This window comes from Vigna unguiculata, chromosome 4 (assembly GCF_037176805.1).
Source record: "Vigna unguiculata cultivar grain cowpea cultivar isolate G323 ecotype 2 chromosome 4, ASM3717680v1, whole genome shotgun sequence".
Taxonomy (NCBI): domain Eukaryota; kingdom Viridiplantae; phylum Streptophyta; class Magnoliopsida; order Fabales; family Fabaceae; genus Vigna; species Vigna unguiculata.
Genome location: NC_140795.1, coordinates 33,339,586 through 33,367,372, shown reverse-complemented (window position 1 = coordinate 33,367,372; position 27,787 = coordinate 33,339,586). Strand labels below are relative to the sequence as shown.

Here is a 27,787-nt window from a genome sequence, read left to right as displayed (position 1 = left end):
ACCAATCACATCATTTTCAACCTCCCATGTCCACTGCACAACCACATCATCTTCTTCCATCAAACACAAGACCAGCACCAGACCTCCTTGAGCGTCTCCCAAATCGCACCAGTCGTCGACATTCAGTGTAAACAACTCAAACAGCAGGCTTCGCTACACTCCACTAAGCTACACAAAATTGTAATAGATCATAACACTAATAGCGGTTCTCCCTCGTCGTCAGCCTCATTAGAGACCGCATGAGCGTGCCTCTCCATTGTAGAACGACGCTCGCCAAAGTACCCACAACCATCAAACAACCATGCAAAACCAGATCATGACACTCGCCGAGTAGATCACCCATCAATAAATGTGAACACCATCTACAACAACACGACAAACCAGGCATCCACCATGAAGAACCACCACATGCGTCACCTGAAAACGCATAACCAAACCAAAATATATGCCCATGTGGACAGCTTCAGTGATGATGACCAATGACAAAGGCTATGTAGATCTGTTCTTCCTTGTCTAGCATGAGAATAATGTGACGAAAACTCACTGTGGGTTAAATGAAAGTACAAGTAATTGCAAGAAATTAGGGAAAAATTAATAGTTGATAATTTATTAGATATTTTTAAGTAATTTATTTATATAATTATATCAATAAATACCAATTGATAATATTTGTTAACTATTTTTAAAAGTAGTTATATCTCTTCGAATTTGTTTAGATATTCATATCCATCATGTATTTGTGATTATGATTATTTAAAAGATATTTGGAGGATATTACATTATTAGAAATTCATAAATAAGATATCACCAACAGAAAAGTCAGAACCAAAACCTAATCAAATTCTATATAAAGAGACATAAAGGGAACCTTAACAACTTTGGTTAGGTGTAGTTGCCATCCAGCACGTCTCTAACTTTCTTTCCATTCCTTTTTTCAATTTTTCTTTTATTTATGATGTATACCACCTCATCCATGGAATCTTAAGCTTCTAGGTTGATTCCGTTGTAACTTCTTAATGGATTATGAAGTTATAATTAGGGGTGTCAAAGTGAGCAAACCTGGTTTATTTCTTTGATTATTGTTGTGGTTTATGTTTTTCTGTGTCTTTTGTCTCTAAATAAAGTAAAAGTAATTATTTTTACATTGTAACTAGTTGGCATAGTGTTTAATCTATATTAAATGAGTCAAAGGGTTTTTAAATTTAATTCAAACTATACATTGATTTAATTTAGAAACTTTCATGTGATAAAATAATTTTTTACCGATAATTGAGACCTTACTTTGATTAAAGGTAATAACATTAACAAGAATTAGTCCAAACTTTACTTTGATTAATTTATTTTTTACTTAAAGTTGTATATAGGTTACATGGAAACCCTAGATTTGATGCCATGTGAAAGTAATGAAAATTAGGTTTAGAGTTAATTTCCCTTGTGTATTTATGGGCTAAATACGTTTTTGGTCTGTTCATTTTCAGTAAAAATTGGAATTAATCTCTCTTTGAAACTTTGGCCCAATTTTGTCCCTTAATTTTAAAAATATATGGATTTAATCCTCGAAATTTAACGATGTTAAAATATGTTCAACCATGGATGATAATGTTTGGCAACATCATTGTACAAGTGTTAATTAGATTCATATTTTAATGAACTAAATTAGTTAAAAGGCAGTTGCACACTCTCCAAAATATTTAAAGTTAAAAAATAACAATTTAATTTATTTTTTTTAAAAAATTATTACAATTGACACGTGTATAATGACGTGGTCAAACATCATCATCCATTACGGAACGTCGTTAGACAGCTCGGCAATTTTTTAACATCGCTACATTTTGAGGACTAAATACACGCATTTGTAAAGTTGCTGGAATAAATTGGGTCAATGTTTCGAAGAAAGACTAACTTCAATTTTCACTAAGGGTGTGTTTGGATAAGAGGATGGATTTGAAGGAGTGGAAATGAGAAAATGTGAAGAGAAAAAGAGGTGAATGTGAGGTTGTTTGGATTAAGAGAAAGATGAAGAAAATTGAGAAGAAAATTTCTAAAAGTGTGTGAAAGATTTGATTGATGTGTATATTATTTAATATATTACTATTATTAATTAAAAAACTTAATATCATTAATGATTTTTTATTATTATTATATTACATGCACATTTTCCCTATATTTCTCTGCATGAGAGGAAGGAAAGTTAAAAAAAAAGGCTTAAATATACATTTGGTCCCTATTTTTGTTGTTTTTATTCAATTTGGTCCCTATTTTCATTTTGGGTTCAATTAGGTCCTCATTTTCGTCAAATTGTGGTCAATTTGGTCCTTTTCACTAACCGTGTTTAAATAGTTAACGTTTTTGAACAATACATGCCACGTGTCAACTCCTAGTTTTTTTATTTTTTTATTTTTTATTTTATTTTATTTTATTTTTTTATTTCTTTTAATTTTTTCAAATTTTTTTAAATTTTTTTATTTCAAAAAGTTTGTCCACGTGTCAAGTCACAATTGTGCCACGTGTCAATCCTAATGCCACGTGTCAGTTTGGGGTAGTACTATTGTTTTTGTTCAATTTAGTTCCTATATTCGTTATTTTTATTCAATTTAATCCCAATTTTTCTTAAAAAAAATCAATTTGGTCCCTTTCAACTTGACACTAAATTTAATATCTTTTACACATATTATATTAATATTTTTTCTAAAATTGATATTTGAATTTATTATTTTTTAAAATTCAATTATAAATTATTAAATTTAATTATAAATTGAATAAAATTCCTATATTTAATTGCTAAATAGAATACAATTATTTAAAATATTATAAGAATATAGTTATTAATTTTTTTTCTAATATTTATATTCTAAAGTACTTTTAAAATTGATATATAAAAATATTCAAAATATTTTAGAAAAGTAAACTAATATTTGTAAAATTAACATTTAAATATAAAATATTTTAGATTTCAATATCTAAACACTACAAGAAAAAATATTTTTAACGGAGGTTTATTTTTACATTACCCAGGGTTAAAACCTCTACTAAGTTCTTTACCCGGGGTTTCGATTTCCCCCGCTAAACCATCCCTGGAGAATGTGTTAGCCGGGGCTTTTATGAACCCCAGGAAGCACCAATCAATAACGGAGGTTTTTTATCGTCTTGTATTTAACATAGGTTTTAAAACCTCAGTTAAGTTTTGTGGGTTTAAAACCCCGGTTAATTACCATGAATTTTGAAACCTTCATAAAATATCGTGGATTTTGAAACCTCCATAAAATACTATGGGTTTTAGAACCTCCATAAAATAACATAGGTTTCAGAACCCCCATAAAATACCCTGGGTTTTCAAAACCTCCGTAAAATACTATAGGTTTCAAAACCTCCGTAAAGTACCATAGATTTTTAGATTATTATTATTATATTTTTTTAATCATTTATCATTTATATATTCATATATATTTTTTCAATCACAATTATTTACATTTATTCTATTTTTTTAATCTATATTTAATGAATTTATACCTAAATAGATATAAACTCATCAAATTGATAAATTATTTATAAATGACTAAATGTATATCAAAGTACAACAAATATACGAATTCAAATTCAAATTCAAGTACAATATTAGTCAACAAAAACTATCATGAAGTATTGTAATGGTTCTTAAAACATTAAATGATTCAATTAACTTCCACATTATATTATATTCTTCAACTATCACATATGATTTTCGTCATGTCCAGAACTTGTTGTATTAGTTGGCACACGTCCTTGATCAGAAACCTACAATATAAATGTGAATCATAATTACAAATATAAACTCTGAAAAATAAAAGAAGTTATGCAGTCTTAAAAATTACCGGTGCAGGATTAAACATAGTCAACTCAGGAGGCAATTGACCTTGATAATTTTGAGAAAAAAAGTTCATGATTGCATCAAGTCTTTTGTCACGTTCTTCATTTCGTTTATTTTGTTTATCCAATTGTGACTTTAATGCAGTGACCTATATTAGAACACAATCTATTATTAAAATCGTAAAAAACACATAAACATTATAAATGGTTTCACTTCTTGTTTTTCACTTCTTGGTCAAGATTAAAAGTACATGCTTGCCTTATAAGTGAATGTACCAGACATAAAATATTACAGCTTACTCTTAATGGCTATTGCAAAAACAAAAAAAATGGAAAAACCCTGCTTAGCTCAGTCACATTGCAGAAGTTACAGGATTAAAAAGATGGTTACCTCCAAATTCTTTGTCCTTTTGCCATCTGTAAGGCTGATTGTTCAAAGCATTGTAAGCATCAGTTATTAGAACAGCAGGCCGCACAAAAGAACCAAGAGCAGTTCCATTCAAATGCCTAGAAAAAAAAATATATTGATGAGAAGATTCCTTGTTGCTCTCTAAAGGTATAAAAGGTATATCAGAATCAGAGAGGAACTGTAAAAAATATTAAACAATACTGGTCGAGAAGGTTATATGCAAGGTTTGGGAGACTACAGATTTCTTTCAAGTGTGGACAACTTTTTGTCTCACACCAAAAAGCTTTATTTTTATGAATTGATAATGCATGCTTTAATTTCACATCACTAATTAATGTACACTTTTATATCATAACTTCTACAGCACGGATAAATATTTCACATGGTGAAAATATGTAAAGTGTTACCAAAAAAAAGTATTAACTTTTGAAAATAAGGTGTATTCACAGATAAACTAAACTTTCAAATCAAATTTTTCTAGTTAACAAAAATCTTCCATTGCTCATGCAAATAATTGTAGACACTAGAGACTGGAAACATGTGAACTTGTTATCGTTCAGGCCTCTTCTATTTGCCAAATAACCATGAGTCACATAAAAATATATTTTCACTGTATAGCATGACAAACATAAAAAATTAGGTGAACACCTTCAGCATTAACCATTGATCCTTTAAAAGGCTATACTACGTGACATAAACTTTGGCCATTTAGCCCCACTAAATATTTCAACATGAGGCAAATATATCTTTTTAACTTGGCCCAAAACAAAGCGATTTTCATCTTTGACTCCTTTGTGAGAAATATCCTTAGCTTCAAGAGACCTGTTGCCAAGACAAAGGGTTCCAGTTTGGAGGGAACTTTGGATTTCCTAATGGTCTTTAATTTCATGCAATAAATAAAGGTTTGAATGGGATTATGGTCCAGATACTAACCTATATTATATACAAATGGTAGTTGAATCAGGATTCAAATAATGAATCATGAGGGTTCAAAGTTGAACCGTATATTGAAGATTAATAATAAAACATCCTCTCACATCCACAAACTAAGAAAACAAATTTAAGCACATATTCATGATCAGTAACAAAAAAATAAATCTAGGAGCATGAATTCTGTTAAAATATGTTATAATAGAATAATATTAATATTCAAAATAAATATTCTGCTATCATAATTATTACACATTAGAATATAACATTGATATATATATATATATATATATATATATATATATATATATATATATAAAGTTTGAGAATGAGAAACATTACAGGCTTCGAATGAACTCTATTACCATGAACTCCCTTCAACTACAACGAGACTCCAATGGAAGTGATAAGCTTTCTGACAAAACCATTGTCATTCCCAACAAACTCACGGCAATAGCTGATAGCTTCAAAGGAGAACATTCATGGTACAGCTGCAAAATACCAATTTTTTTATGGATTAGACAGATAAAAATTCTGCAGTAACATGTTTTGAGTGAACCCTTTATGTGCTGGTTTTCTTTTTGTTTCTTTTTCTGAGTTGGTCTTGTGCAGGTTCATTGCTCCTCAAATCCCAACAGACTTTTCAACTAAAGTACAGGAAACCACTTATAATGTTCACAAGGTATAAATGCTTTCGCATATTTAAAGCCCTGTGAGTGCAGAAAATTATTTACTTCTTCTTAATTGGTTTAGTAACATGTTTCCAAATAGAGTAATCAGCTGTGTATATAGAGCTCACGAAATATGATAATTTCAGTTAAAAAATGGTTAAAAAAATTTAACAAGTCAATTTGGTATCTATTTGATCAATTTTGAATATTTTTTAACAGCTTTAATTATACTAGCATAAAAGTTACATATTCCTTTTCTTTGTGAGTGCGGTTCTATTTATCTTTTTTTGGATAGGGTAAAAAAAGTTCCTCCAGATAGCAGAAAAACAAGATAATAGAGACAGATTAACAATCCTGAAAACAGAACAGCACAAAACACGGGAAAGCAACAATATATATAAGTATCCATGCATCATAATTTACATCTAATTAATTTGATCATAATTGTAATCAATAGCGAAATTAATTTACCGGATTCCCATTTACTAGATCATTACTAAGCATACTCAAGTCCGCATCACTAATCAAATTGAAGTCAACACCATCATTCTGAAAATAGTAGGGTGGAAGAAGAGTGGGTGTTGTTGAAGCCGATATGCTTATATCAGACATCAAGGCATTGCAGTAGGGATACTTCTCAACCTACATCACCAAAACTTTTATATTGTTTTTTTTTCAGTAAAGAAAAATATAATAAATGCATATGGTGTTAACCTTGTAGTTTGAGAATATAACTGGCTTTTGTCTCTTGGTGTCGAAAGTTGGGATTACAACATTAGAAAGTGTTTGACTAAGTCGTGTGTCCTTCAACAGTTCACGAGTTATGTTGTGTAAAAACTCCTCGTCAAATTGCGTATCTTTTCCATGTTTGCATGTTGGTTGTTTCAATATCACAAACACAAAACGGAAGCATGTTATTATGATTTGTGGTTAATTGTTAATATTGATGATGTTCTGAGAATATTAATGGTGTTATTATACCTAGATGAATTGAATACATGAGGGCCATTTTGTTTGTAGAAGTCTACAATTTGTGCAGGAGTAAAGGCAGCACGAGTAGGATCATGAGGGCTTGGTGTGGCTAACAAAGCTGTTATGAGTGCACTAGTGCCACTCCCTCCTATCACATCAAAGAAATGTGCTAAATCTGCATTTGGATCCCTAGCCTGCAACTCAACCATATTCAAATACCTAAATATAAGAAGCATACCATAATAATGGTAATAATAAAGATAATAGATCACACTGACTTATATTTTAAACGCTAACCTCAAATCGTTTTGTATCATGTGCTCCAACAGGCTTTGAGAGATCTTGAAATATAGATGACTTGTTAAAATCAAGAACCTCTGATGAGTGGTCAGCCAAGACCCAAGGAAAAACGGGATATTGGGTCAAATCATTGTAAGATCTTCTAGCAAGTGTATTTAGAATCATTAAATACTCAAAATTTGTTACATCCCTCCTCCTCCAGTTTTCTTTGGCAGTTTCTGTCATTTCTTGTGCCACTAGCCGATCAACAAAACTAATAGATCCACTCTTATCCCTTCCACTTCCCTTAGGAAATGAATATTCGTTTCTTGTAGTAACTATCAAGTTTCCTATATCTATTGCATCCTTTATGGATGCGAAGTTTAAAACCACTGGGCAACTGAATCACTAGATCAAACTGACGAAAGATATATTTACTAGCATATTGATATATCAGGGAATAATGTGCTAAATGTACGAATTAACTTCAAATAATGTGCTAAAGATATATAACAAATATACGAATTCAAATTCAAATTCAAGTACAATATTAGTCAGCAAAAACTATCATGAAGTACTACAATAGTTCTCAAAACATAAAATGATTCAATTAACTTCCACATTATATTATATTCTTCAACTATCACATATGATTTTCCTCATGTCCAGAACTTGTTGTATTAGTTGGCACACTTCCTTGATCAGAAACCTACAATATAAATGTGAATCATAATTACAAATGTAAACTCTGAAAAATAAAAGAAGTTATGCAATCTTAAACATTACCGGTGCAGGATTGAACATAGTCAACTCAGGAGGCAATTGACCTTGATAATTTTGAGAAAAGAAGTTCATGATTGCATCAAGTCTTTTGTCACGTTCTTCATTTCGTTTATTTTGTTCATCCAATTGTGACTTTAATGCAGTGACCTATATTAGAACACAATCTATTATTAAAATCGTAAAAAACACATAAACATTATAAAACATTCAACCTATCAACAAAAAATATACTACATTTCTTACTCCTACTTATAGAAAACAATCCAAAGCAACACAACAACAACATTAATAGTGTCCAATAATATTCAACACAACAACATTTACAACCTTGGCATGACAATCCAAAGAGAACAACATCATATTGTTACACATGACAATCCAAATCAATAACCTGATTTTGCAATTCTGAATAAGAAGGACAAGATGAGGATGTCCCAAAATGAAAATTCCTAGTATATCCAAACACACGAGAAGGGCAAGGTCCCAATCCCATTCCTCGGACACGACCACAATGTTCTTTACTTCCTAGAACATGAGCTAGTGAATCTTCAATTGATATATCTTGTGAAAGGGAAGATGTATTTGTCTCATATGCTTTAATTTTTTCCTACAAATAATACAAAATGTTATCAATGAAGGTAACATTCAATTTGATTCAGTATTTGTCTTTAGAAAACTTATACTTACTCCAATCTCTCTTGCTCCATCATTCACAAATTCCCCATTAGCATGTTTATGTGTTGCTATCCAAACTTCTCCCCTACTAACTTTGCGACCAAGCTCTTGCTCCTATAAAACTTAAGAAAATCATGAATCATATATGATATAACAAAAATGATTGATGAATAAAGTTACCATCTCATTCTTCTTCCGTGCAATGCTCTTCGATCCACCTGTGTGAGGAACTGTTTGCTTCTTTCTATTATCCTTATTTTTTTGGGCAATTTCCTAAGCATATATGTAGAAAATTACTAAAAATAAGTAAAGTAACACTTAAAAGAATAGAAAAGATAGTTTTTATTACCTTAGTCCTTGAATTTAAACGGTAGTCAACAAAAGAAGCCCATTGGTCTCTATTCATTCCTTCTGGACACATTGTAATAATTTCATCTCTATTACGTGTTCCATCATCTCTTTGTTGCCATAGTTGTTGTCTATACTCACTCCATTTTATGTTAAGTGATTTGAATATATATGTCACATGAGCATCAGATTCCACTAGAAACTTAGCCTTCAAAATTATTACACAACTAGTTTAACAACAATTGACATATAACAAGAATCAAAACATATAAAAGAAATTATAGGTCAATTACTTGAATGGTTTTCTTAAGTATATCTTCTTTGTAATCATTAGGAATCTTCCTCCAACTTTGATAGCTGATTGGAAAGGCATTAACATTTCTTGCAACACGACCTAAAAACCTATTCAACAATGCTCCGCTATCATCAATTGGTTGGTTGTCACTATTCCATTTCACAAGAATCCTTTCATTGGAAGATAAAAACCAAACATCATTCAATGTTAATTGTTTTCTAACTTGTGTGCCTTCATCATCTGTCAAAATACATATGAAATATATTGTTGGTTTAAGATAAACATAAAACACAAATACTATATGGCTTGGACAATTACACATAAAAATCAATAAATTAACAATCTTACCAATGACATCAACAAGCCATGACCTTTTACGTGATACATGCTTTGATTGATTACTTTGCATCTCAATATCCACATTTTCTTCCCCTTCACTATCAGATTGTAACCTTGGTGTTGATTCAGATGTAGAATCATGCACAAACTCATTTCTGAGTTGATTATTAAATTCAAATTCAAATTCATGTGCAGAATTGGTCTTGCTAGTGGAGAACAACCTCTTCTTCAAACATTCTACAAATTAACTCAAGTCACTAAATAAATAGATAATACATGAAATTTAAAAGTACCAAAATGATATGCAAATGAGACATCTTACTAGATTTAGATGTTAAAAGCATTGAATTCATGTGAGGTGGGGGAGGAGGTTGCTCATTATTATTCTCTATAGGATGAGAATTCATGTGACCTGCTGCATAATAATTAGATTAATACACAAGAAAAAGCAAGATACTTTTTAACATGGAAATATAATCATCATACCAAATTGAGATGCAAATTGAGGTGTTATGATGGACTGTGGCGGAAACGAAAGTTGAGGTGGATTACTAGGCCTTGAAGTATGAGTAGGTGAAACTTTTCAAATCTTACTGTAGGTGAAACCCGTGGTGAGACTTAGTCAACTTACTTGGGCAAGATGGATGAGGCACAGGTGGACACATTGTAGATGATGGTTGGCCACTTCTATTTTGGGTAGGGATTGAAACTTGGTCATTAGTCTTCTTCATGCATATTTTCTTCATCATCAAGAATTCTATAAACAATAACATTAATACAAGTCAATTCACATTCATTAAATTATGATTATCTAATATAATGCATGTATAAGTAATATGGATGATAATTTAAACAAAAACTAATATAGAATTGTTCAATTTCTCTATGACCTTGTTAATGGTATATTCCCTTCTCCATCTAGAAATAAAGTTTCCAAATTTTGTTGTTCAAATGGTTCACATTCATGAAAAGTGACATCATTATCTCCACCAATGTCATATAAGTCTCGTGGCTTTAGATGCACAGGAATGCTCCAATTTTTATCTAATTCATCCACTACATAATAAACCATTTGAGCTTCTGCAGCCTGAATGTATGGTTCGTCATCATCATTATCACCAATGTGTATTAAACGTGTAAAGTTTACTAATCTAAATCCCAAGTCATCTGTTATAATCCCTCTAGAAGTAGTTGTATCAGCCCACATACATTTGAACAAAGTAACAGAGAATCGACCATTATAGTTGATCTCAATTATGTCTACCAATTTTCCATAATAAGGCACACCCCCAAATTACATTTGATTGTCAATGCTACTTGCATAGCTCCTTGTCCCAAAAGTACCAAATATTCCACTATTTTGTGTTTTAAGTCCATGATCTCTCTCTAACGTACGAAACTTGAAGCCATTAACATTGTAAGCATTGTAGCGTTTTGCACAATCAATTGGGCCCATAGCTAAGAACTTCAAATCATCTGAGTAAGGTCCATTTAAGTCATTCTTTATCTTAAAAAAAAGAAAAATATGATCAACATAATTGGATATCTTTAATATTATCAAATTTAAGAATGTAAATTAGACATACCCGACGAGAAAACCATTCCACAAATTCTCTATGAACCCTCTTATCTATCATAGAGGATGATCGTGTACGACTTCTTAATTGTCTTCGTACAATTTCTCTAAATTCTCTAATTTAAATAAATGAAATAATTACATGGTTAGTCCTCAATGTAGATGAATTATAAAAGTTTTAAAGATAAAGTACTTACTGAAGAAAAGGGTTAACTTGGGCACAATTAGTCAATACATGACGATGTGCTTGTAACTTTTCCTTTGTTGATAAAGAGAAGTAAGTAAAACCCCCAACTGGTTTTCCAACTGGTGGAAACAAACCACTTACACTAGATGCCATGGTGTCAGGTTCGTCATCAACACGCCTTATTCGATTAAATATAGTCTCAATTCCATCTAAATATCTAGAACAAAAGGTTAAGGACTCTTCAGCTAGGTAGCCTTCAGCTATTGATCCTTCTGGTTGAGCCTTGTTACGCACATAAGACTTCAATTTTCCCAAATATCTCTCAATGGGATACATCCACCTATATTGGACAGGTCCTCCAATCTTGGCATCTTCCACCAAATGAACAATCAAATGAACCATGACTGTAAAAAATGCAGGAGGAAATAACATCTCCATGTGACATAATGTAAGAACAACTCTATTTTGCAATTGGTTAAGTTCATCCACTTTTAAAACTTTATTGCACAAGTGCTTAAAAAAGGAACACAGATCAATCAAAACAGAGCACACTTCTTTAGGGAGCGTCTTCCTCATTGCCAAAGGTAAAAGTTGCTCCATCAAAACATGAGAATCATGACTTTTCAATCCTCCAAGCTTAGATTGTTTGACATCAACACATCTACTGATGTTACTTGAGTAGCCATCTGGAACAGTGATGTTCTTCAATGTTTTCAGAAATATATGTTTATTTTCTTTTGTCAATGTATATATAGCCGGAAGATATCTGTTATTTGCATCAGGCCAAAGATCAGGTCTAACACCCCAATCTTTTAAGTCATTTCATGCCTTTAGGTTGTCCTTTGACTTTTTACCTTGGTTCAATAATGTATAGACCACATTATCACATACATTTTTTTCAATGTGCATAACATCTAGTTTGTGGTGCAATAAATTATTCACCCAATAAGGAAGTTCAAAAAATATACTCTTTTTTCTCCATTGTAGAGGGCCATCAATAGGGTGGTGACCTTTCCGTTGTCTTTTCCCCCATTCCTCAACTTCTGGTTCTTTCCCAAATACAATATTAAAATTCTGAACTTGTTGTAAGACATTTGTTCCTGATATTCTCAAAGGAGGATTTCTAGTTTCCACACTTCCATCAAAACGATTACGGCATAATCTAAATTTGTGCCCTGCATTTAACCAACGTCGATGATTCATGAAACAAAATTTACCCTGAATCTTCTTAGGAGTTGTGTCAAAATTAAACCTAGGGCAAGCCAACCCAGTATGTGTGTTCCACCCAGATAAGGTTCCAAGACCAGGAAAATCACTAATAGTCCATAATATAGCTGCATGCATATGAAACACTTCTTTCTTATGTGAATCAAAAGTTTCAACCCCAGTGTTCCATAGCTCTTTTAATTCTTCTATTAATGGCCTTAAATATACATCAATATCATTTCCTGGTGCTCTTTTACCAGGAATGATCATGGAAAGAATGAATGAACTTTGCTTCATACACATCCAAGGAGGAAGATTGTAAGGTATAAGTACAATAGGCCAAGTACTATGACATGTACTCAAATCACCAAATGGATTGAACCCATCAGTAGCCAAACCAAGTCTGACATTTCGAGGGTCTGAAGCAAATTGAGGATTCATTAGATCAAAGTTCTTCCATGCTTCAGAATCACTTGGATGCCTTAATATGCCTTCATGTGTACTTCTTGATGCATGCCATTGCATATGCTCAGCTATTTTAGAAGACATAAACATTCGTTGTAAGCGCGGCTTCAATGGAAAATACCTTAAAACTTTAGCTGGAACTTTCTTTTGTCTTTTAGTAACACCAACAATACTATTGCTCTTCTTTGTTTTCTTCCATCTAGATTCATTGCATTTCATACAAAATTCCCTATCTTTATCTTCTCCATAGTATAACATGCAATCATTTAGGCAAGCATCAATTTTGGTGTAATGAAGGCCAAGCTTATTAATGATTTACTTAGCTTCATAGAATGAAGATGGGATTTTAGCATAATCAAAAGCATCTGCTAACAACTCCAGTATCATTGACATTGCCTTGTCAGTCATTCTGCATAGACATTTGATATGGTACAACTTGAGCAAGAAAGAAAGTTTAGAATATTTGTCACATCCTTCATACAAACTTTGTTGTCCCTCATGCATAAACTTCATATACTGAGCAATTTCATCAGGCATCATGTGGCTTGATTCAGGTCGCATATTCTCATCATTGTTTACAAAATACCCGAATGCATCATTAACCATGCCACATATGGGATCATTATCAAAACCTGTATCCTCACTCGATTGGAAAATTGGAGGTGTTGAAATCGTATGTTGTACATAATTTGTCTCACCATGTAGAAGCCAAAATGTATACCCTTTTGGAAAAGGATGAAGAATTAAGTGTTCATATGTTGCTCCTCGAGTTTGCCATTTGTTAAGATTGCATTTCGGACATGGACAAATTATCTTACCCTCAACGCTCTTATTAGCAAATGCAAAGTCCAAAAATTTATTCAATCCATCCATGTATTGTTGTGTATTTCGAGGCAAATCAATCCAAGACTTATCCAAATCCATTAAGAATAGTCTGTTAATGAGAACAAAAATAAATTTAATAAAGAAAAAATGTAACTAATGATATAAGAATAGAAAAATGTAATGGAGGAAGAGCCTTAACACAATAGAATTTCACATACTTGCACGAGAGAAGGGGCATACCTATGAAGTTAGTGAGAGTGTTCACATTAATGGAAGTGGTATCACAATTTTCTTTTCCCTCTGGAGTGAAATAAAAAGGTAAAAGTTTTCCCTGTTCTACTTTCACAATTCACAAAAGATATGCATAAATTATCTGTGTGCAAAGGTAACATTATGATCTTAAAAAATAACATTGTTATATATAAGGCTTATCCTCATTTTCAATGAAAATGGTGCTCTTAGTATTAGGAAAGCACAATATGAGGTAGGGTGATTTTTATTGTTATGTTTCATTTTAGTTATCTCCACTTTTTATTTCAAATAGTTTTATTGTACACATTAAAATGATAATTTTTATTCAGATATTAGTGATTTTAGATATGGAGACCGAATTTATAATTAAATCTTATTATAGTTGGTTATCAGAATATTTATTTGATACTTTTGAGATTTTTTATAGCATTGTAATTGTTTAAAGTGACTAACCATTGTTAATGATTGAATTTTTTTTCTTAGGTCATATATTACTAGGTTTTATTAAATGTAAATATGAAAAGAATCTTTTTGATCAACTAATTGTATAGATATTTATGGCAGTTAAAGTCGATTGATGAGACGTTTAAATATTAAATTAGTAGCATTTTTTAACTGTAAATTTCTATCAATCACACATTGTAATTAATAGTGGTTTTTAATTTTCAGTTTCTATCTTTTATTTTCTTGACAAAATTACCAGTTGTCATTGAAAAATCGTTAAAAACATGTTTTGACATATGTATTTCTGACAATTTTCTTGACCGCTAAAAATTTAATATTTATTTGTAGTGTTATAATGAGATACTGATATATATATATATATATCACTTTTAAAATCTTGTTTCATTTTCAAAGAATGAACTAAAACATTACTAAATGTTTTAAATTTATGTTTTTATATTTTTCTATGTAGAAATATTCGTATGAAATTCTAATCATTTTACCATATTCTAATTGATGCAAACAAGGGACAAACAAAAACTATTGATGCCAAAAAGCAGAAGTATCTAGAAAACAATAAATGATCCAAATTTAATTTATATACCCCACACCTCTTTCTGCGCTCTAAATAAAAATAATTAAACTACAATATTCCTAACAAAAAAGAATACCAAGAAGGTTACTCACATCACAAATATCCTAACTGGGTTGTCCCCTATTAAAATATGCTACATCTTTGTGCCCAATTATAAACTTCACATTAAAATATTCATTTCCTTTCATTTTTTTCTGGGCACCCCAAAATTTTTAAGGGACAAACATGACTTTATTTTTTCAATGGGAAAACCTACAAGCAAGCCCATGTTATCTTGTTCTTTTCCTTCATCATGTTTTTTTTTTAGCAAATCTCTTTCTTATTTCAAAGATGAAGCAAACAAACCGAATCCTCTGATTTGATCTTGGTTTCATTCCTCATCAAATCACTTCTCCTCCCTTTATAGAAATCTTAGATATGCTTTTAACACAAAGTGGTGGTGGAATCTCTTCACCAAGTTTAGATTAGACACAAACCTTCTTATGACTACCCACCATAAAAACACCACCTTCTTCCCCACCCCACATGGTCAAATAACCACTCCTAAATTTATCAATACCCAAGATCCATCTCAAGCTACAAATCAAGGTACACTTGATTATCATCACTTTTCATTTTATTACCATCAATGAATCAAGATCCATATATCTCATGATTTTTCTTTTTCTTTCTATTCTTGGACCAGGTTTAGCCTTGCAAACACACTCCTTCAATTTCCACACAGAAGTTACGGAAAGGCCTTTGGTCTCCAGAGGAATATGAGAAGCTTCTGGATTACATCACCAAACATGGTCATGGATGTTGGAGCTCAGTCCCCAAACTTGTTAGTATATCTATATCTATTATCTATATATATATACACATACATATACTATATCGTTTCATTGATGCAGCGTGCACAATGAAGGAGTGGAGTCACTTCATTCTAATCTTAATTCTGCATGCCAAGTTTGCAGAGATGTGGGAAGAGTTGTAGGTTTAGGAGTGGGTCTTATTACTTTATTTATCTCATGTTCTTCAACACTCTCTTCCTCTTTACCCTTATTATTACCTCCTTATACTACCCAAAGACAAAAAGAAAAAAAAAACAAATCTTGTACACATCGGAAACATAAACCGTTAATACAATGTTTCACTGATCATTAAACAATCATTAAACAAAAGAAATAGAAAAAGTCATTCCTATTACTACAAAAAAAGTCATATCCTAAAGTAAAAGGCCTAACATATCATCGTATAATCAATTACATTTGTCTAATGTGATGTTCGTAAAAATCTACTTAAAAGTGAAGATAGTTTATCTATGATATAAAGTTTATTGTTCCTGCAGAAGAACAAATAAGATAAGTTAGGCACGAGTGTCACCTTACCATGTAGTCCGCTATCTCTTCAGTTGGCCTCTGCCCATTCGATACATGTCGGCTTGAACCCAGGAGGGGTTACCTGCAGAAGAATCTTCGAAGCTCAAGTAAGTCAAAGCTCTCAGAGAGTCAAATCAGCGATTAATGAATGCGTACCTTTAAATGATGGGGTCCACGTGTATTTATAGAACATTAATGACGTTTGACCATCGCGTGGGCTGGGTTTTGACTTGGGTCCCAGCTTGGGCCATGAGTGGGCCTAGGCCCCAAAACAGGCCCTAGAGGCCTATTGAAGGCGGGGCATCGATGTTAGTTAACGTTCTAGGCAAGTAGTCGGTTTCGACCGGCTACCTGCCTAGATGACTTGTGCTGGTGGTGTCCGGGTACTAGATGCTGGGTGGTTTCGATGTGTATACTGTTTACTTGGTTGAGTTTGGCTAGGTACGGTACACCAGTCCCCCAGCCTTGTCCGATATGGGTTGTCGGTCAAGGATGACATGTGTTGGTGAACTAGCAAAACCGGCTAGGTGTGATACACCAGTCCCCCAACCTTTAAGTGTGATGAACAGTGTTAAGGCTTGGGATTTGCGAGTGTCAGAAGGTAGGTGAAAGGGCGTCAGGTGGTCACATCGTTAAATTTCTGGTGCCGTCGTTTTTTAGGTGTCATATCCTTCATAATGATGGTGTCGATTGGTCTGGGGTTTTATTTTGGCGGGAAGAGTTTTAGTCGTTTGGGATCGTGGACTATAAATATGGGTTTGAAAGCAGCTGAGGGTTTACTTGGTTCATTTGCCAGAGTTTCGAATTCAGAGATCTTTTGCGCATCATACTGTCCGAATAGTTCCCAAATTCAGCCAACATCTTTCCATAAAAATGAAAACAGGTATGTCTAGTAACGATAGCACATCGTTATCTGCGTCTAGTAGTAGTCAAAGTATTGAGTCGGATAGGAGTAGGGATGACCGGCTTGGCGGAGAAGGTATGAGTGTTGGAGTTGGTACAAGCGGAATGCCGATGGAGGTGGTGAGGGAAGTTCGAGAGGATCCTCCTGAGGAGCTGGAGGAGAGTAACTGGCCGGCCAAGGGCGGTTATGCATGGGTCGCTGCTGATGTTCGTGACCAGTCATCACTGTTTAGGTGGTCTCGCCTGTTAAACTCTTGGCTAAATTGTACACCCGTCATGTCTAGGGGGGTCAGCGGAGATATTGTTTCGCTGGAAAGGGTGAGCGCCATCGACCGGGTATGCCACGGGCAAGAAGGGGCTACTGAGAAGTTCTTTTATATGTATATGTGCCATTTTTCTCAGCTTCACGTACGACTACCCTTCGACGACTTCACTATGGGCGTGCTGCGGGCGTTGAATGTGGCGCCTACTCAGCTACACCCTAATAGTTGGGCTTACTTACAGGCCTTCCGCATTCTATGCGAGTCGTTGTACTTGGAGCCTTCCCCCTATGCATTCTTGTATTTTTATGATACCAGACCCCGGAGGCCGGCTACTTGGCTTTCTTTAATCAGTCGTCCTAGCATTAGCAGGTTGGATGCATTCTCCCAATCTTTCAAGCACTTCAAAGACGGGTACTTCAAGGTCGTAGTGAAGGAGGGAGGTGAGCCATATTTTCTGAATGCATATGGGAGTACCAAGTTCCCTTTTAGTTGGACCAATAATCCTTCTCGTTACAAAGATATGGGTGTGGAGGAGTTGTCGGCTGGAGACAAGGAGGTGGTAGGGATATTGTTGAGATTTGTGGATAAATTGCCTACTAAGGGCCTAGTTAGGGTTTATAATTCGGTGCATCCGATAATAGATATTGAAGGTATCTATTTATTACTTAAGCTGTGTTAATGATGCTAAGTTGTTTTGATCCGAGTTGTGATATGTTATTGCAGGGCATATGGCGCAATCTGGTAAGAAGAACTTGGCGCTTTTTCAATCGCTGAGGAAGGAGATGGCCGCCAAGGCCAAGGAGGCTGGGAAAGCTGATGTTCCAAATTTGCAGGAGTCCGTTGTGGAAGTTCATGTGCATGGTGGAACGAAGAGAAGAGCTGAGCTCCCGCCTCGACCTGGGAAGGGTAAGGACGTGAAGAAAATAAGGGCAGCTATCCTTGGGTCAGCTAGTGGGGCGGGATCGGCTAGCGGGGAGAAGTTGCCGGAGGCCGGGCTGATTGAGTTGCCGGAGATATCCGTGAGGAAGGACATCTCGATCAATCTCCCGGACACTGTTGTGAACTCTATCGATAACATGGAGGTTGATCATATCGTGAGGACAATGGTTGAGTTTGGAAACAAGGCATTAGTCTTGGGTCGACGTGTGGGGTCCCTTTACAGAAGGGAAGTGAAGGAGGTGAGGGAGTTGCAGGGTAAGGTGGACAAGCTTGCGGAGGAGAAGGCAGCGCTAGAGAAGAAGAAGGAAGGGTGGGAAGCTGAGAGGAAGAGGTTGGCGTCATGGAAAGTGCGTTGTTTAGATTCTGAGGAGAAGCTGAACAAGCGTATAGGGGAGCTGGAAGAAGACTATGAGGATTTAAAGGACAAGTATGACGGAGCTGTTGGGGAGTTGGATGACTTGAAGAACAGCGTTATCCAGGAGCATATAAATGGTTTCGAGAAGGGGTTGCGGCAGGCGGCTTTCTTCTATAAGGATGTGGATGCCCTGGATTCAAGATTCGATGTGGATAAAGATGTGGTTGGCGGAAAGTTGGTAGGGGAGGATGAAGAGGGTGGGGAAGAGGTTGGGAATGAGGCGGCCGAGGAAGAGAAAGATGCGGACGTGACCGTGGAGGCTGATAACAACAAAGCGGCATAGGACCTTTAATGTTTATAATTTGAAAACTGGAATTATGTCTGTAATAATTTGCACACTATGTCTGTAATAACTCGTACATTGTTTGTTTTTTAACATGATGAATGTTTTGTGTATGCTGTGTTTTATTGGATGCCGATAACCTGTGCGATAGCGGTGCGTTATTATTGGGGGTGATGTATGTGATGTTTTGTAAATTAGGTTTTGTAAATTGGGGGTGTTCGACCCAGGCCGCTTACTTGTGGTAAGGGTGGGGAACTTAAACGAATTAGCCATGAGTAAAGGGTGTTCGACCCAGGCCGCTTACTTGTGGTAAGGGTGGGGAACTTAAACGAATTAGCCACGAGTAAAGGGTGTTCAACCCAGGCCGCTTACTTGTGGTAAGGGTGGGGAACTTAAACGAATTAGCCACGAGTAAAGGGTGTTCGACCCAGGGCGAGTAAAGTAGTGTAGAGTCATAAAGTAGGGAACCACTCATTTTATTTATTCAAATAGGGGTGCCTCGTTAAAACCTCCTTGGCCAAAACCCTCCTTAGGGAAAAAAGACCAAGTGAGGAAAAAGAGTACACCCGTGGTTACAAGTATTGATCCGCTTATGGTACATGTTCAACTGAAGAAGAACTTGAGGTGGGATACATTCCATGTGTTGGGGATTTCTTCCCCAGATAGTTGCTCTAGGCGATAAGCCCCACCTCCTGCGTCTTCTCGTATGCGGTATGGGCCATCCCAATTGGCGGAGAACTTGCCATCCTTCTTTCTAGCACTGCTGGCCATTCTCCATACTAGGTCTCCTATGACAAACGATCGTGGTTGCAGGTTTGCATTATATTTCCTGGCAGCTCGTTGTTTGGCGGCGAGATTGCGTATTTGGGCTTTTTCTCTGAGTTCGGGAAGGAGGTTGAGATGTAAGGCCATGTTCTGGTGGTTGTGAGTTGGGTCGTACAGTTCTCGGCGCAGGGATGGTTCGCCAATTTCTACTGGTATCATGGTGTCTGCGCCGTAGACTAGGCTGAAAGGGGATTCATTTGTTGACGATTGAGGGGTGCATCTGTAGGCCCATAGCACTTCAATTAATTCTTCCGGCCATCGGCCTTTAGCGGTATCCAATCTTTTACGCAGTTCTACGAGGATAACTTTGTTTGCCGCTTCCGCTTGCCCATTGGTCTGTGGGTGTTCTACAGAACTTGTGATATGTTTGATGCCTAAACCGGTGTAGAATTTTGCTAACTCCTTGTCAATGAATTGTCGGCCGTTATCTGTTATGATGGTATGCGGTATACCATATCTGCATATGACATCCTTCCACACAAACTGCTGGACCTGCTGGGCCGTGATGGTGGTCAATGGCTTGGCTTCAATCCATTTGGTGAAGTAGTCAACGGCTACGATTAGGAACTTAACCTGTCCTTTGCCGGGTGTGAAAGGGCCTAGGATGTCCATTCCCCATTTAGCGAATGGCCAGGGGGACAATATGTGATGTAGCTGTTCTTGTTTTTGATGTATAAGGTTGCCGTGCTTCTAGCATGGTTTACATTTCTTGACGTAGTCTTGGCAGTCCGCCTCTATTGTGGGCCAGAAGTACCCGGCTCTGAGAATTCTTGTGGCCATGGTGCGCGCGCCTGAATGATAACCACAGATTCCTTCGTGTAGTTCCTTAATGACGTACTGGGCTTGTTCTGGCGTGACACATTTAAGTAGGGGTTGGCCGTATCCGCGTTTGTAGAGGTCGTCACCTACCATAGTGTACCTGGCGGCCTTGGCCAGCCAAGTTTTGTCCGCGTCGGCAGGAGGGTTGCCGGTTTTGAGGTACTGAATGTAAGGGGTGGTCCAGTTTGGGTTTTGGGTGGGGGTGATACTGTTTGATGGGGTGTGTGTTAACGTTTGGCAAGTGTGTGTAACGGAGGGTGTGGATAGTGTTTGCTGTAGCAAGGACCGGTTACGGTTTTTGAGTTTGGTGCTGGCTAATTTGGAAAGAATGTCGGCTCTGACATTGTCGGTTCTGGGTATGTGTTCGACGCGGACTTGTTCAAAGGCGGATTGGATGATTGCGCGTACCAGATGGTAATATTGTTGGAGGATGGGGTCTTTGATTTGGAACTCATCGTTCAGATGACCTACGGTGAGTTTGGAGTCGGTTTTGCATGTTAACCTTTTGACGCCGACTTCACGGGCTAGAGAGAGCCCGGCGAGGATAGCTTCGTATTCGGCTTGATTATTCGACGTTTTGAAAGCGAAGTGGAGAGATTTCTCAATGAGGATGTCGTTGGGGCCCTCCAGTACGATGCCGGCACCGGCACCCCTTGGATTCGAGGAGCCATCTACATGAAGCGTCCATTGGTCCTCAGTAGGTGCTTGCTGGAGGTCGTTGACGAAGTCTAAGAGACATTGGGCTTTGATGGGGCCGTGTGGTTCATAGCGGATGTTGAATTCAGAGAGCTCTACGGCCCATGATGACATGCGTCCGGCTAAATCTGGTTTTTGTAGTATTTTTTGAATTGGGTAATCGGTCTTGACGGTTATGGTGTGGTTTTGAAAATACGGGCGTAAGCGGCGTGCGGCGTGGACCAAGGACAAGGCTAGTTTCTCTACCATTTGGTATCTGGTTTCAGGATCTTGTAGTTTCCTGCTTACAAAGTAAACAGGATGCTGCGTGCCTTCTGCTTCTTGGACAAGGGCAGCACTGACGGTGTGATCGGTGGCCGTGATGTATACTAGCAGGGGTTGGCTGATGTCGAGTTTGCGGAGGATGGGGGGTGAGGTTAGGGATGTTTTGAGCTTGAGGAAGATTTGTTCAAAATCTTCAGTCCACGTTTACCGGGCGGATTTCTTTAGGAGCTGAATTATGGGTTGAGTTTGTTCTGCTAGTTTTGGCAGGAAGCGAGATATAGCCGTGAGGCGGCCAATTAGTCGCTGGACTTCCTTGATGGTGGTGGGGCTACGCATCTCGATGATGGCCTTGCATTTTTCGGGGTTAACTTCTATGCCGCGCTGGGTTAACATGAAACCGAGGAATTTACCCCGGTCGACGCCGAATACGCACTTATCGGGGTTTAGGCTGAGGTTGTACTGGCGAAGGGCGGAGAAAACTGCCTCTAAATCTTTAGCGTGCTGATGATGGCTCGGGGACTTGACGACCATGTCATCGACGTAAACTTCGACACAGTGTCCTGTGAGGTGGCTGAAGACTTTGTCCATTAGCCGCTGGTAGGTTGCCCCAGCGTTTTTGAGGCCAAAGGGCATGACTCTATAGAAGTAGTTGGCATCATCTGTGATGAAGGCGGTCTTGTGCATGTCTGCTGTGGCCATGGGTATTTGGTTATAACCTGAGTATGCGTCCAAAAAGCTAAGTACTTTATTTCCTGTCGCGCCGTCTACGAGGCGGTCGATGTTGGGTAGGGGGTAGGCGTCGCGAGGGCACGCCTTGTTCAGGTCTGTGTAGTCCACGCACATCCGCCATTTACCATTGGCTTTCTTCACCAAGACAACGTTAGAAAGCCAGGTGGTGTACTGCGCTTCATCTATAAACCCTGCGCTCAGCAACTTCTCGGCTTCTATCTTGGCTGCCTGTCTGCGTTCTTCCCCAAGTTTGCGTTTTTTCTGGGATACGTAGCGGGCTTCTTTGTATATCGAGAGCTTGTGGGATGCGACTTTAGGGTCTATCCCAGGGAGGTCGGCGGCTGACCAAGCGAAGAGATCCGTGTTGTTTGTGAGGATGGGTGTAATTGTGGCACGCTCATCAAGATTTAAACTAGTGCCCAAGTTGATGGAATGGCCGTTGGGGAGTTCTAGAGGGGTTGTGTCCTCGACTGGTTCGAGGCGGGCATCCCGGCCTATTCTGGGGTCAAGATCCTCGCCGGATAGGGCTATGCGGGAATTAGGTGGTCGCTCGATGTGGTTTGTCTGTTGGATTGGGAGTTGGGGCCTTAAGCTTGCCATGTAGCATTCACGTGCCAAACGTTGATCACAGTGGATGGTTAGGATGTCACCGGATGGTGCTGGGAACTTCATGGCCAAATGCGGGGTGGAGACGACTGCACCAAGGGTGTTGAGGGAAGGACGGCCCAGGAGTATGTTGTAGGATGTGGGTGCGTCGACTATAAGGAAGCGGATTGGGATTGTTTTTGTTTGGGTTCCTTCCCGAAAGACGGTATGGAGGTCTATGTAGCCCCGGGTGGATACTTGTTCGCCATAAAAGCCGTATATGGGCTCATCATACGGTATCATAGCGGTGTCGGGGAGTTGTAGCTTTTGGTAGGTAGTCCAGTAGAGGATGTCAACGGAGCTGCCTTGGTCTATCAGGACTTTCTTGACGGCATAGTTTTCAATTTCAACTGTGATGACCATGGGGTCGTCTTGCTGGTGGTCGAGGCCATGGAAGTCGTCATCTGTGAATACGATGGGGGGCATACGTCGTCTGTGATGGGATTGGGTGATGTGGTTGATGGATTGTATGTGGCGGAGGTGTTTCTTTCTGGCGGAAGAGGTGGAGCCTCCGCTTGCGAAGCCACCAGAGATGGTGTTAATGGTGCCTCGTAAGGGGGGTCGGCAGGGGTAATGTTGGTGGAAGCGGGCTGTGGTTGTTGGTCATCGGGTTGGGTGGGGTGGTTACTGTGGTGGGTACCGCTTGGGTGTCGTCTGTGGTCGTGTCGTGGAGGGTGGCGGGTGCGGGAGGAGGAGGTGTGGTCATCCCTGCGGATGAAGTGGCGAAAATGGCTGGCGCGTACCAGTTCTTCGATCTTATCCTGGAGCGCTTTGCACTCTTCTGTAGTATGGCCGTGGTTGCGGTGGTACCGACAATACTTGGTCATGTCGGCGTTAGGAGGGGTGGTTGTCTTTCGCGGTGGGCGGAGGAGGTCAGCCTGGAGGGCCTCGTCTAGGATGCGGGAGCAGGCTACTGTGAGTGGGGCGTATCTGGTGAAACGAGGTTGGCGGGGTTCACGTGGGCGGGTGTCAGGGCGCGGGTGAGGCTGTGGGGTGGGATTGGGGGTGGGGTTGGAGGTGTTGGCGGCATAGTCGCTACAGAATTTGGTGTGAAGAGTTTGCATTTCTTCCATGCGAACGTAGTCAGCTGCGCGCAGCTTGAGTTCATGCATGGATGTGGGTGGGTGGAGGTATACATTGTTGGCGAAGGGTCCGGGTTGTAGGGTGAGGGTCATACATTGGAGTATCATTTCCTGATTGAGGTGTGGTGTGCGAAGGGCTGCTTTACTGAAGCGATCGATGAATTTTCTGAGTGGTTCATTGGGCTCCTGTCTGATGCCCAGTAGGGATATGGTGGTGGTTTGGTGTGGGCGGCTGCCGGCGAAATGTGTGGAAAACATGTGGGAAAGGGTGTCGAAATTATCAATTGAGTAGGGTGGGAGGGTGGTAAACCATTCTAGGGCGGGGCCTTTGAGGGTTGTGGGGAAAGCTTTGCAGAAGACTGCGTCTTGGGATGTATATAGGGCAACGTGTGTGATGTACACTTTCAGGTGTTCATCGGGGTCGGTTTCGCCACTGTAGCGATCGAGGTTGAACGGTTCCCACTGGGCCGGGAGAGGGGTGTTAGCGATAAAATCGGTGAATGGGTGGCAGCGTCTGTGCTGGTGAGGGGGGGAATGTGGGGTGAGGGTGGGTGGTTGATCATAGCGGGAAAGGTGGAGGTGATGTTGTGAGGAGGAATGTAGGTTGTGGGAAGGTACTGTGGGTTGTAGGGTGGGACATATGTGGTATGGAGGGTGGTGGGTATGTTGTAGGGGATGTGGGTGGTAGGGAGGGTGGGGGCGGGAGTTGGGGGTGCGGTGAGTCCCGGTTGACCGGATGGAAAGTGGTGAGGATGGGTAGAGGTAACGGGTGTCTGTTGGGTGGTGGTGAAGGTGTGGGGGGTGGGATCGTATTCACTTTCTTCCTCTGTAGGCTGGAAGGCCGGAGACTTCACAGCTTCAGAGGTCTCTTTGGCTTTTCCCTTTAGGTCGGCATCTGCCTCGATCCTCCTTCTGAGACGGGAATTCTCTTGTTTAAGCGCTTCCATTTCTTCAGCGTTGCGCTTCTTCAGGTCTGCGAGCTCCTGTTGCATCTTCACCTGGCCGTCTAAGATGGCGGCCAAGTCAGGGGTGATGCCGGAAGGTCCAGAGGGACCAGCGTCCACTTGCTTGCTAGCTCTAGCTTTGCTACGAGTAGAAACCATCTTCAGAGAAAAACGGGTACTAAAGGTGTTCGTCTCGGGCCCCACGGTGGGCGCCAATTGTTCCTGCAGAAGAACAAATAAGATAAGTTAGGCACGAGTGTCACCTTACCATGTAGTCCGCTATCTCTTCAGTTGGCCTCTGCCCATTCGATACATGTCGGCTTGAACCCAGGAGGGGTTACCTGCAGAAGAATCTCCGAAGCTCAAGTAAGTCAAAGCTCTCAGAGAGTCAAATCAGCGATTAATGAATGCGTACCTTTAAATGATGGGGTCCACGTGTATTTATAGAACATTAATGACGTTTGACCATCGCGTGGGCTGGGTTTTGACTTGGGTCCCAGCTTGGGCCATGAGTGGGCCTGGGCCCCAAAACAGGCCCTAGAGGCCTATTGAAGGCGGGGCATCGATGTTAGTTAACGTTCTAGGCAAGTAGTCGGTTTCGACCGGCTACCTGCCTAGATGACTTGTGCTGGTGGTGTCCGGGTACTAGATGCTGGGTGGTTTCGATGTGTATACTATTTACTTGGTTGAGTTTGGCTAGGTACGGTACATTTATAAATAGAAAAAATAATTATTCAAGTTTTATTCGTAAAAGAAAATTAATATCCCTCTAAACTTTTGTCTCTTTTATTTTTTTTTTCTAACTTATTTCTAAGATTTTAAGAGATCTGTTCATTACCTTTTAATTATCAAAATCTATCATAGATATTTGGCATAGAGTAGAGAGATCCAAGTATTGAATGCATTGAATGCATGAGTTTTACAAGAAGTTCTAGTTGATTCTTATATAGAAGTTTGTCCATCAGTAGATTGGTTTAGTCCCCAGATGAAAAAGATCTCACAATTTTCTGTCTGCTATGTAAGAATGCATGTGTTTGGGAATGCATTATACCATATCACACTTGTTTAGATTAAAAATTAGGCAACTTTGTCCAAAAAATTGTTGCTGATATCTTGTTGAATTCTTTTATGCAGATATGCTATTTTTTCTATAAAAACATTGCATTTGGATTTACCCTGTTTTGGTTTGAGGCATACGCTTCTTTATCTGGTCAAGCTGCTTACAATGATGGGTACATGTCATTTTACAATGTCTTCTTCACTTCACTTCCAGTAATCGCTCTAGGTGTTTTTGATCAGGATGTTTCTGCCAAACTTTGCCTAAAGGTACTATATTGTCTTTTTTATTTTTTTTATTAAATCTGCTTTTGTATGTATTAAAGAATATTGAAGAACCAGAAGATAGACATACGATTCTCCTTATAAGACAGGAACTATATACTTTTTTGCTCTATGGGATCTTTATATTACCAGTTTATCTTGGAGCTTTTGAGTTGAATACATAATTTTTAATTAGTATATGTTCACACTAGAGTTTATATTCATTATTTAATTTTGTAGAAGTCTTGGCTCTGCCTTTAGGCGATGGAAAAAGGAGTTTGCTAGCAGTGATGTTCCTACATTCACTCAAAATATGCCATTACTGATTTGGATGCTTTTTGACATTTTTAAAGATGTTTTTCTCTAGTTTCTCTGTGTCTGAATACATCTGCTTTAATTGTAGAGTTCTTCCTAAAGTGTTATCAACTTAACTCTGATGTAAAAGTTCACCTAAGTACTCTGAATGCCTTGGATTTTCTCTTATCTAAGTGTTTTAATTACTACATCTTCTATTTAACTATACTAGCCTAAAGTAATACATTTATAATTTTCTTATGCAGTCTCTTTTCCCCTCCCTCTCGTTGCATGGTTGCAGTGATTATGAGATTTTAGACTTTGAAAGTGTTTGTTGATAATAACAAAGGAAAAGTTACGACAATCCGAGGGCCATTTTTAAAGCAAACCAACCCAAAGCCACTCCTATACTATGCTAAGCAAACCAAACCTTCTTTTATTCTATTGTCATGTCTGCAAAACATCACAACTCCATTTTCACTCCTTAAAATGTGAAAAACAATTTTCATTTCTCCACTGGAACAATAACACAAACATCTAATCTACTTCAACTCTTTCACTGTGCATACAGAACACAATCACCACCCCCTCCTGCATTGTTCATCACCATGGATTCCGATTCACACAATTTGAGTAACAGTTATAGTAGAAATAAAAGTGGTTGTATTTATTGTTCTAAGAGAGAAGAATTATACCCGTCCACGTCCACGCAATGGAGATGCAAAGTCACTGAACGAGAAACGGAGACGCACTTTAGATTTCAGAAAACGCGGCACCTATAATTGAATCTCTGAACAAAAACAAGCATCAAGGATTTCAAAGTCCGAAATTAACCACAAAAACGAAAAAATTTGAAAACCTAAAGAAAAGAAAGGGAACACCGTTACCGTTTGGAAGCAAGGTGAAAT

The 27,787-nt window shown here is 38.1% G+C and overlaps 3 protein-coding genes and 1 pseudogene across 3 annotated transcripts; all 4 read right to left on the bottom strand.

The window, feature by feature from the left end:
• Window positions 1-3,737: 3,737 nt before the first annotated feature.
• LOC114180649 (uncharacterized) lies at window positions 3,738-10,212 on the bottom strand. Its single transcript, XM_085672003.1, has 10 exons — window positions 10,179-10,212; window positions 9,901-9,959; window positions 9,557-9,770; window positions 9,207-9,448; window positions 8,915-9,121; window positions 8,746-8,838; window positions 8,578-8,679; window positions 8,282-8,497; window positions 7,935-8,037; window positions 3,738-3,946 (listed from the first exon to the last, which is right to left on the bottom strand). Exons 1-10 carry the CDS (start codon window positions 10,210-10,212, stop codon window positions 3,831-3,833), a joined length of 1,386 nt encoding a protein of 461 aa, XP_085528129.1. The 3' UTR covers window positions 3,738-3,830.
• LOC114182667 (BEACH domain-containing protein B-like) lies at window positions 6,572-7,464 on the bottom strand. Its single transcript, XM_085672128.1, has 3 exons — window positions 7,126-7,464; window positions 6,838-7,022; window positions 6,572-6,713 (listed from the first exon to the last, which is right to left on the bottom strand). Exons 1-3 carry the CDS (start codon window positions 7,351-7,353, stop codon window positions 6,701-6,703), a joined length of 426 nt encoding a protein of 141 aa, XP_085528254.1. The 5' UTR covers window positions 7,354-7,464; the 3' UTR covers window positions 6,572-6,700.
• A 52-nt stretch (window positions 10,213-10,264) lies between the features above and the next one.
• Window positions 10,265-11,003, bottom strand: LOC146887053 (uncharacterized; annotated as a pseudogene).
• Window positions 11,004-11,014: 11 nt separating this feature from the next.
• LOC146887052 (uncharacterized) lies at window positions 11,015-13,905 on the bottom strand. Its single transcript, XM_085672001.1, has 3 exons — window positions 11,321-13,905; window positions 11,134-11,239; window positions 11,015-11,023 (listed from the first exon to the last, which is right to left on the bottom strand). The coding sequence occupies exons 1-3, from the start codon at window positions 11,908-11,910 to the stop codon at window positions 11,015-11,017; spliced, it is 705 nt and encodes a 234-aa protein (XP_085528127.1). The 5' UTR covers window positions 11,911-13,905.
• Window positions 13,906-27,787: the final 13,882 nt, after the last annotated feature.

Excerpts from the sequence above, each read along its gene's own strand:
- LOC114182667 (XM_085672128.1), bottom strand. The coding sequence starts at position 7,353 with ATGACAGAAACTGCCAAAGAAAACTGGAGGAGGAGGGATGTAACAAAT. Across the intron at positions 7,023-7,125 it reads ATGATACAAAACGATTTGAG|GCTAGGGATCCAAATGCAGA; the intron begins GTTAGCGTTTAA and ends GTTGAGTTGCAG.
- LOC114180649 (XM_085672003.1), bottom strand. The coding sequence starts at position 10,212 with ATGTGTCCACCTGTGCCTCATCCATCTTGCCCAA. Across the intron at positions 9,122-9,206 it reads TACTTAAGAAAACCATTCAA|GCTAAGTTTCTAGTGGAATC; the intron begins GTAATTGACCTA and ends ATAATTTTGAAG. Across the intron at positions 8,038-8,281 it reads ATTCAGAATTGCAAAATCAG|GTCACTGCATTAAAGTCACA; the intron begins GTTATTGATTTG and ends GTTCTAATATAG.
- LOC146887052 (XM_085672001.1), bottom strand. The coding sequence starts at position 11,910 with ATGGAGCAACTTTTACCTTTGGCAATGAGGAAGACGCTCCCTAAAGAA. Across the intron at positions 11,240-11,320 it reads CAAGTTAACCCTTTTCTTCA|AGAATTTAGAGAAATTGTAC; the intron begins GTAAGTACTTTA and ends TATTTAAATTAG.